The sequence below is a fragment of the Enoplosus armatus genome, chromosome 10 (assembly GCF_043641665.1).
Source record: "Enoplosus armatus isolate fEnoArm2 chromosome 10, fEnoArm2.hap1, whole genome shotgun sequence".
In the NCBI taxonomy this organism is placed as follows: domain Eukaryota; kingdom Metazoa; phylum Chordata; class Actinopteri; order Centrarchiformes; family Enoplosidae; genus Enoplosus; species Enoplosus armatus.
In genome coordinates this window covers 1,101,963-1,112,508 of record NC_092189.1, presented here as the reverse complement: position 1 = coordinate 1,112,508, position 10,546 = coordinate 1,101,963, and the positions used below count along the sequence as shown (strand labels likewise).

Sequence of the window (10,546 nt, the reverse complement as noted above, 5' to 3'; positions counted from 1 at the left end):
TCACGTGCTGGTCTCAGGTGAGTTCTCGGTGAGATTGGTTACTAATTATTGACATTGTTATCAAAGGAGGAGGATCTGAGGAGCCGGAACCATCAGATGTGTTTTTTTTTTTTCTTTTTTTACAGGAAAAATTACTTCAATCATCAGAAAGGTTTCCAATTCATTTTCTGTCAGTTGACTTAATTGATTAATCGACTACTCGTTTAATAACAAAACATTTTATACTCTTTAATTTCAAAACTAACTAGTAATGAAAGCTGTCAGATGAATGCAGTGAAGTAAAAAGTCTTATTGTTTCCCCGTGAGATGTGGTGGAGGAGTTGTGGAGCCGCGGTGTCAAGGACCCAAAATCAAATAACTAATTAAAACCAAACTAATCAGAAAAACACTTGAACAAACATCAGCGTGATAAGAACTACTGACTTTTTTAGTTTGGCCCATGTCACATTCGCCAACATGGAGGGGGCGGGGCATATGACCTACACTGCAGCCAGCCACCAGGGGGGTGTACTGTACTATATAGTCTGTGGCTCAGAACATTCGCTTTCACACCTTAGTGAATGTGCATTTTGTGAACGTCACCGGTGCGCCCCAGATCGTTTATTCACGTTCACACTGGGGCAAGCTAACATTCGCTAACTAGCACTAAACACAAGCTACAGCTGAGGCTGATGGGAATGTCATGTTAGCGGCTGCTATAAAACCAGTGTGAATAGAAGCTGTGTGTGTGTGTGTGTGTGTGTGTGTGTGTGTGTGTGTGTGTGTGTGTGTGTGTGGGGGGGGGGAAGCACAAGAAACATCACAATATAATTCATCAACAGTAAACTACTAACCAGGAAATCCAACAGGACAACAGTAAGAGTAAAAATAATGACTTTATTTTATATATTAACAGTTCTCCTCATGTTCAATGGAGTCACAGCAACAACGTCAAACTGAAGAACCGTCGAAGATGTCCTCAATGCAAAATCATTCATTTAAAAACACTAGGAAAAGCTTTATATATATATATATATATTTATGTATATATAACCAACCGATAGAAAGTATAAGGAATAATTTAATAAAATTAGGTGATAATAGTCTTGTGTGCGTATTGGAAACAATAAATAACTGCAATTGGTTTCCAGAACCTTCAGCAGATGAACACCTGAGCTGCCGTTTCAGCTGAAGTTCAGTTAAAGAAAGGGAACGTTGGGGGACTGACAGGTGTGACCCCTCACACCTCTACGCAAGTCAACCGATCCATTCCCACCTTGTCGCTAAAACTACAAGTATTTTTTTCTCCAGCAGAATTGATGTCACAGCGCCTTGTTTCACCTCTTCTAACGTCCCCCACTACAGTTATCTTTACATAATAGCAACATGACAGAAAGTGACAGGTTTATTTGGTTTGAGTCCAAATGCTAATCATTCACGCTGCGATCAGGTTTCACTCGGCCCGCCATGACTCCGCCCTCTGTCTGCTGGCTTCAAAGTGATCCGACACAAACCGGTAGATGATGTCACGTTCACTCTCCTTACTTGGTCCTCCTGTTGGTCCAGGGCTGCTGTGATTGGCAGCCTACATCAGTCTATGGGGCTCCTCCCTGAAGCTGATGTCACAGAGCAGCGATAGATGGTCAGAGGGGTAGTGGTAGGACGGGAGGCGGTCTGGGCCGATCTGCTCCTCTGTGGGAATGTCCAGCAGGCACTCCACACTCAAATCACCATGGGTATACCAAATATAGTCCAGAGTGCTGCAGCTCTCTCCAGAGGGGCGGATCTTCCACGTGGTAAAGGCCGGCTCCATCTGTCCATCAGAGCTCAGCAGCTTGTATGCAGAGTTCAGGCCAAGGGGGGAGGAGCTGAAGCATCGGTAAACGTCCTCTGAGGGCTCAGCGTTGAAGTCCCCGCAGACCACTAAAGGAACGGTGCCCGCCGCCGCCTCGCTCTGCCCTCCGCCGCCACCGCCACCTCGGGATGTTATTCTGCGTAAACTTTGCAGAAGGTCAGCACCCTGCGCACTCCGCAGCCTCTCCCAGCCGCTACGAGCTTTCAGATGGGTGACGGCCACGCATAGCCTCCGGCCCGTTACTTGGCAGCTCAGCGTCTGGACGATGGCTACCTGGTTGGTGGGCAGCATCATGGCCGACAGCCGCAGGTGCGCTGTGGCCTGGAGGGAGAAGCGCGACCGGCGGTAAAACAGAGCGCAACCGTCAGGACCATTATTCTGCTCTACATCCAGACAGGGAGACCAGGGCTTTGCCAGGAAGGTGCCGTGGTAACCCAGGCTGGCCATGATTGGCTGGAAAGTGTCGTAGTAGTGGTCCACTTCCTGTAGACACAAGATGTCGGGGCGGTAGGTGAGGATCTCCTCCAGGATCAGGTACTTCCTTTCCTGCCAGTTGAGAGCATCCAGTGGACAGCGGATAAAGCCGTCCTTCCCCTCACCGAGAGCTGAAGAGAAAGAGGGAGAGACTTATTTTCATTCATTCATTTTCCTCCCAAAACAAGACCAAGAGTCTACAGCCAGACTGTGAGGCTTAGGGTTACTTTGACCTGATGATGGCGCTACATGAAAAGTGAAAGAATCACCTTGCGCAAGTATATTCCACTGCATGACCCGTATGGAGGGGTTGTGCTTGTGGCGGAATGGCACCATGCCTCTGGGATAGACCAGATCCCGGTGTGGCCGGGCCGGACGCCTCTGCAGGGCCTCCTCGCACTCCCTCAGCAGCTGGTCCGGGTCGATCTCGACCAGGTCCTGGTCCAAGTCCTGGTCTGGGTTCTCCCCTGGGTACAGGTCTGGTTGGGCCAAAGGGCTGCTGTTCAGGGACTGAGCCAACGTACCAAACAACCTGCTGCTGCTGCTGCTGCTGCCACCCATTGGACAAACTGATAGAGAGGAAACAAGGAAATGTGTGGTCATTAAAAGGTGCTTTGTGTCTACAGTTCGGTAACATTGGGCACCACAAGCTACGGGTCATACAAGACCAAGACCAAGACCTGAACCTTGCTGACACAAGATTGTACGTTTTACTGGTTATGAATTCAACTTTTTCCTTTATTAAAGAGGACCTGTTTCGCACATAGTCCTGCTTTAACAGCAGCGCCGTGTGCTCCGAGGCTTCAGTGTCCTCAACAGAAAGATTCATGAGTATGAATCGTCAGTATAAACAAATTTTTTAACCTGGTGGTTTCCATATGACTCCAGAGTTTCCGGAGACTCTGCTTTGGTTGTTTTCAGTGCTGTTGTTTTGTTATGTCACACTACCCATCAGGCATTGAGAGAGGGAAAGGAAATGGGATTGATCAAGAAGGTCCACTGGAGTATCTCCGGTGTCATATTAGCAAAAACCCTTTTTGTGACATTTTTTGACGGTTATTTTTGGATCTGTCGCTAAGACAGGTGAAGCCAGTTGTAGCATATGCCTACCAGGCAGGAAGACAAGTAGCATGAAGACCATTGAACTGACTGTACACCTTCACTGCCAACACAAATAAAGACAAGCCAACGGTCACTTCTGTAGACAGGGACAAAGGTTTTGAGCATACTCACTAAACATTTGTTCAGACCACAAGAAAACAAAATGTCCAACAGTCCAGTACATGCAAAAGGTAGGAGAGGACATTGACTGGACATTCATCTCATTTTTCCATCAGCCTGATATGTCTGTCTACAACAAAGTCACATTATCCCTTAAATCAATAGCTAGTCGGTAGCTCAATCTTTAAACCGTCAAAGGTCAAAGATTGTACAGAGACGGCTATATCTGGTTGTCTCAGTCAGACGACAGTGTTGTAGATACAGATGCAGAGACAGAGGAGCATGTATGATCCTCTGTGACTAAGACACAGGGCAGGAAAGTAGAAGTCCTAGATCCTAGAAGTCCTGAAATACACTGGAACCCACTGTAGGACCTGTTAGACCACTCTAAGAAGCACCGTACTGGAGTTTCTCCGGCTACCACTGCTAAAGTTAGAGATTCCGGTCTGGTCTAAACGTGATGTCCATGGGCTTGGTCCGCTGCAGCTGAAGAAGTTGTCTGCACCTGTACATGTAGTGTAGCAATATAATATGGAACAACAAAGAGACAAACTAAGTTGTTTGATGGAGCCTGGAAAACTCCACAGCCTTACCCTACAGGGTTTCAAGGAATCCAAACTTAAGACCCGTTCCCATGACCTGCAACTGGATTTAAGGCCAATTTAAAAAAAAAAACAAAAGACAACGCCAAAACAGCAACAATGAAGGAAATAAAAAGAGAAAGATATGTAGAGTAGTCGTTTTGGTACCTTTTTTTTGAAACCTTACTTTTGTCATGGCAACACTGCCCACCATGGCCTGGTTCACCCACAGAGATCAGAGCTTTGATGCCAGACTTAAAACTGCATATGGCCTCAGTATATAGACACATCAGGTCCTGTCCCTGACCCTCGCCGGACTTGCTCATGTTCCTTTGCTTTTTCGCTCTGTTCTGCCCTCACCTTTCACCTCCTTGCTGCTGCCTGCTCGTCTCTGTTCTACTGCTCCGGCCGTTGTAAGTGACTGTGTGCAGTGTACATGTCTTACCCACGGCCTCCATGTCTGTCAAATGCTCCCTCTTCTTCCTGCGCCTGAAGACCGGGACGATCCACTTCTTGTCTGTCATTCACTCCTGCCCTCTTCCCTTTTATCCTCTTCTATGACTTACCTGGGTCCCTCTCTCTCTCTCTCCCTCCCTCTGCTCACACTGTGACTCATCCTTTATCTGTCTCGTCCGGTACGTCTGTCTCCCTCTCTCTCTCTCTGAATCATCAGTCCCCTCCCCCTCCTCTCTCTCACTCACTCCCTGGGTGACAGAATGACCTCTAGAGAGCTGGGAGACACAGTAAGCCTGTCTCAGACATGGAGAGAGAGCGAGAGAGAGAGAGCATTATCACGGTCGCCATAGTGATGAGAGATGCTGACTGTGAAGAACAGGAAGCATCTTTAGGAGGAAAAGTGGCCACACACACACACACACACACACACACACACACACACACACACACACACACACACACACACACACACACACACACACACACACACACACACACACACACACACACACACACAGGCCATGTGTTCTTCACCTTCACCTGATTACCTCACTAATCAGATTTTGGGTCAGTGAGTTATGCTTCAGGATAAAAAAACCTTCTGACACAGCATCTAACCTGTGGAACACTAAAATACTAAATAATAATAATAAATAATAATAATACCCAGCTACTCTGTCAATAGACTGCATTTATGTAGCACTTTTCTACCATAACAGACAACGCACTCGACCTCCTGAGACCTCTACTTGTCAGCGTAAGTACAATAGTGCGGTGCCGCTAAATATTATTTTCATAATTTATGAATCTTTTACTCCTATGGTTAATCTTTCAGCATGACAAAAAATGTGTGAAATGTGAATATTGTAATGGCATCTTCAGATTACCCCAAACGAAATTTCATTCATATTTATATACAGAGCAACATGCATATGCATGTGGACAAACAAAAAAGGGGGAAAAAAAAGAAAAAAGTTGAGCTATTTTTGAAGCTTTGAATTATCAGTGATTTAATTAACGAGTCATTTTCTGTCAGCCCACTTACCATTTCATTGCCTGACAATCCATTATGTTATTCTTTGCTCTTTTGTATACGTAGGAAGGCAAATTTGCACGACAATAAACACGAGATTTGATCAGCCTCAAATAACTTGATAAAGTTGTGCAGCTATCGAATCACATGCCAGCGGGTTTGTTTTGAGAGAGGAACTGGTTCAGCTGTGTGACCACTTCGAGGCCACAGTTAGTGTTTAAAGATTATTTTCTCCGAAATACAATAACAATAAGGATCAGAGCCATGCTAGCGTCTCTGTGAGGCTGTACGTGGCTGCTTTGAGCTACATAAGTAGCTAGCTCACGACGCTAACATGCTGATATTCAGCCAGTATTGTTCGCCGTGGTCGTCATCTTAGTTTGGCATGCTAACATTTTGCTCATCGATTCTGCAATGACGACGTCATCAGTCAAAACCGCATCCTATCCAAACTAGAAGGGGAATGACACTGTTGGTCACATATATGTAAAATAAAAAAAACAAAAAATACAACACCAATAGATACTTACATGGGAAAAAAAGGATGAAGGAAACACACACAGACACACACACACACACACAGAGTTTTCAGTCTGTCCACTGGTGATCCATCTAACGCTCTTCCTTTTTCGTCCTTTCGCTCTCTCTGCGGACCTGGACTGAGACGGAGCGGACAGTGTGCTGGAGGGACGGTGTGACTCTCATGAGACTCTCATGAGTCCAAGTGACCGAATGGAGGATGATGAAGGAGGAGACTCAGTCAGTGACTGGCCCATTCAAGAATGCTCTCTCTCTAACACACACACACACAATGTGAGTGAATGAAAGCTCTGCAGCGTAGGCAATCCAGAGAGGAATCTCAGTCAACTGGAATGTCAGTGGAACAATGAACTGTCGCTTCGTGTGTTCATTCTACACTCACCATATTGTCTTAAGACAGCATTCATACGCCACCAAGTGTGTCACCGGCAGCCTGAACACTTCTTCGAAACTTCAGTGCTGGTGATATTCTAGATTTTTTCTTACTGTAAACAACATTAAAAAGACCCAAAGCAACAATGAATCTGTCCTACTAACAAGTAGTGTGTGTGTGTGTGTGTGTGTGTGTGTGTGTGTGTGTGTGTGAGAGAGAGACACATCAATGAGCCACACACTGGGCGACATGTTCCTTCATCGCCATACACACACACACTGTAGTTTATTTTGACTCAATACGCCGTCCCTGCTGCCGCAAATACACTCTAGAGCACCACAAGTAGATTAATCCGCCACTGAAAATAGTCCCCCAACAAATGCACTGATTTCCTCCTGCAGTGATCAGCTTGTTTCAGGAAATGACTGAGCCTTTTTTTTTTTTTTTTTTTTTTAAGAAAATAAAATGATATATTTACTAAACACATGGTTGGATATTTGTTGACATTAAGCACACTGGATGACCACCCTAATACTGCCTCAGTAGGTGTGCAGCGCTACATGTATCCCACAATTCACCATGGTCTACTGTCCTAGCGGGTGACTATCAACAGACACTAGGAAGTTGAAATCAAGTTCTTGACACTGGATAGCTAGTTCCAAGGGGATGAAATACCCAGATTCATTAAGCTCCGCGGCCGACAACAATTATTCCTTTGGTTGATATTTGCTGAATGATTAAGTAGGAGTCATATTATTTCCGCTGTGTAGTTTGTGCCCAGTGTTGTGCCTCTCAGCAAAAGGACAATTAGATTAGAGTTAGGGCAGAGTTAATGAATGTCATGTGTGGCGAGTCCCTTTCAGCAGAGTGGAATCTCCATGGTTCCTCAGGTCGAGGAAAGGCTTGTTGTTGTCTCTCACTTCCCTGTTTGAGTGCCAACGCAACAGTGACACACACATTCTAAGTATCGACTAAACAGACATTGTGTCATTTGCAGCCCAGCTGAAAACATATGAGAGGTATTCACCACATCCGTGTAGTAAGAAAATGGCTACATTTATACAGCAAGGGTTTTGTTTTTTTTCTGGCCAATCGTTGGGAGCAATTTGAGGTTCAGAGTCCTCATTTTTCACTCAAACACTTGTTCTTACTCTCTGCCAAAGAAAAGGGCACGTGGTGGCAGAAGTCCAGTCCCAGGACTGAGTCAAGCTGCTGTTGAACAACAGGCCGGACTGTGCGGAGTGGAGCTGGTTACGCGGACATGGATCAAATTCCAGGTCATCGTCTCTCTCTCTCTCTCTGTCTCCCCTGCTGTGGCAACCACATGCCAGTTAAGTGACACATTAGGTTAAGTGATACGGGGTGAAAAATGAATGAGCGTTTGTCCTGTAAATGTTGGCGTTAATGGAACCGCTGAATTCCGACTGACACTAACCACACAGAGCTAACTGTTCTCCACATCTGATTAAGCAAGTGTGGTATATCTATAATAATATCTGCATGTGAGAAACGTAACTGCCCTGAATCCTGTGATTTTTATAGCGGTACAAACAGACCCAACTTCCTCGGAAGGCCCTGTTCAGACCTGGTATTAACAGCCGTCCTGGGCGAACTGCTCACAAGTGGACAGCTCTAATACCAGCTGTGTGACGCACCCAAGACACATTGAGGACGCACTGAGATCCAATCGCTCAGACCGCATTCGGAGGTGGGCCACATCCTTTTAGCAGTGTGTACGCGAATGCGCCCTGGGCCACATTTGAAGGGTCAGGGCCGCTCTGCCTCAACTCTCCAATAGCTTTACTTATATACATACTTACTTATAGCTTTAACGTAACCGCTAACTGTTCTGCTTCTGTTAGGAAGAGGAGGTTTAATAAAGCTTTACAGCCAACAGGCTGCACGACTAGCTGAGCTAATAAGCTAACGGCAGCTACAGTTAGCGGTTTCTTTCGCAACAAGTATGGCTAATCTGTTCATCAGGAAACTCCGTATATCGTACCGTAGAGTTATAAAGTATAAACCAACCTAATTCTGGTCTCATTTGTGGTCTGATAAAAACAGTAAATTCATCATACTCAGGTTAAGAAAAACAACAAGGTATTTGGTCTGCGCAAACGGAAATGATGTACACGTTTATTTGCTTATAGAGCTGGGGAAGTGAGATCTTGGAGCTGTCCACTTGTGAGCGGATCACCCAGGACGCAAAAAAACGGGGCCACAGTCAGCGGATCAGCTTTATGTTTCAGTTTTAGTGCTGCTGTGTCAAGATTTTGCTTTTGAATGGAGGCTAATATGGGTCTGACTGATTGATTTAACCCTAGTGTGCCATCTCCCTCGACCCATGGCACCTTTACTTGACGGTTATGTAACTCGGCCCGACCAATCCCGTAACAGGCAGAGTAAGCCAGCACAGATCACATCATGGAGGGTAGGTTAAGAGTTTTAGCCTCCAGAGAGCGTCAAACAAAGAAACTGTTAAAGCGGCTAATTTAAGGCACCATTTTCTGCTGGCCCCGGGCCATGTGGGAATATGCGTGCGTTGTGTACGGGCGTGACATGACCACAGGCATGAAACCAGAGACCTGACCTGTTTCCGTGTGACGTTACCTAAAATAGACAAAGATTCAACCTGGTTAGAGCTGCTTAAAAGACTTTGACCCACACACTGGTTCCGGATTGGCCTGCCTTTAGTTTTCGAAGGCCTACATTCCATTAATAATCACGCTTTCGCCTGGTTCCTACAGTCTACCATGTGGCAGTTTTACATTAAATATTGCATGTCAAATGTAACAGCCAATAATATGCAGGCATAATTAAGGTAGGTCAATGGTTGGCTCCACTTTGGATCGGTTTCCATCTGGCTAAATACCAGGATTCGCTAAGCTCCAACCCCAAAGACACACCTAATCTATCCTCACACAAACATTTAGGTGGCAGGCCTGTCATTTTTCTTCTTTCACCGGTTTAAATGGCACACATCAACAGCGGCAGATAGTATCAGCTACATATGCACTATAATTCTGTGACCATGACGGACCTGTCTACATGCCCTGTAGCTGAGATAAAGGAGAACCCTGGGGGTAGATGACATATGGAAAGACAACAGACATTATGCTCAGTTAAATTAAGGGACAACTGTCCTTTCAATGTTTCACGCTAAATGATGTAAAGAAGGAGTAGGTTTGTGAAATTGTATAGAGATAGCTACTGCCTCATGTGACGAATTGTAGAAGGACCACCATCGCCCCAGAAACCAACATTTTGAGTCATGGAGGACGACACGTCAGACACTGATGATTAAAGTGCGCTATAACCGTTCACATTTTTGAATGGAGTTTGGTGGAAAGGCCAACTCGTGGTTACGGTGTTGCTGTTGGTGAACACTGGATGAAATACCGAGGTGTACAGTACCTGGTGCTGCCCCTGCGGCGGATGCTCCGCTCGGCTTCAGCTGGGGACAGGTCCCTTTGACTCCCCCTCCTCCTCCTCCTCCTCCACCGACGCCGGGGTGACAGTACCGTGCTCCCGCCGGGCCTGAGGCTGCTCCCGGTGAGAGCGGTCTCCTGGCGGTCGGTCCCCCCCGCGAGCTCATACACAGCTGGCTCAACAAAGCCGAACAGCGACGAGCTGGATTCATTCTTTCCTGTGTACTATTGTGTCCGACGGAGACAGTGCTGTAAGTTGCTGGCAGTGTGCCGCTGTCTTTTCACCTAAAGTAACGACACCGGGCCATTTATTGGACAAAAGGCTTGAGAATGTTCCCCTTACACGCGGTTTGACACGATACACTTTGTACTTTTGAAGGGAACAGAAAGCCGGCAAAAGTTACATCATTTTTCTAGTGAGTCACGGAACACCGGTTACTGAGGGGTCGGCCAATGATGGGCTAGTCCATAATCCTTTACTGAAGGCACCGAAATATGCTGGAAGTGGCTGTATAATATAAGATGTGAATAAACTTTGTTAAAAGTGTAACCGACTTGTTTTGTTTTCATTCGCAAACGGATAAAAGTCTAAATTTAAAAAAAAAC

General features: G+C 45.9%; 1 protein-coding gene across 1 annotated transcript; it reads right to left on the bottom strand.

Moving 5' to 3' along the window:
• Nucleotides 1-856: 856 nt before the first annotated feature.
• nocta (nocturnin a) lies at nucleotides 857-10,290 on the bottom strand. Its single transcript, XM_070913087.1, has 3 exons — nucleotides 9,927-10,290; nucleotides 2,578-2,877; nucleotides 857-2,439 (listed from the first exon to the last, which is right to left on the bottom strand). Exons 1-3 carry the CDS (start codon nucleotides 10,150-10,152, stop codon nucleotides 1,565-1,567), a joined length of 1,401 nt encoding a protein of 466 aa, XP_070769188.1. The 5' UTR covers nucleotides 10,153-10,290; the 3' UTR covers nucleotides 857-1,564.
• Between the last annotated feature and the right edge of the window lie 256 nt (nucleotides 10,291-10,546).

What these genes read in the sequence shown, in the direction of transcription:
- nocta (XM_070913087.1), bottom strand. Translation starts at nt 10,152, where the DNA reads ATGAATCCAGCTCGTCGCTGTTCGGCTTTGTTGAGCCAGCTGTGTATG. An exon ending in CGCCGCAGGGGCAGCACCAG is followed by an intron (nt 2,878 to 9,926) that starts GTACTGTACACC and finishes CCTCTCTATCAG; the next exon opens with TTTGTCCAATGGGTGGCAGC. An exon ending in GTGGAATATACTTGCGCAAG is followed by an intron (nt 2,440 to 2,577) that starts GTGATTCTTTCA and finishes CTTTCTCTTCAG; the next exon opens with CTCTCGGTGAGGGGAAGGAC.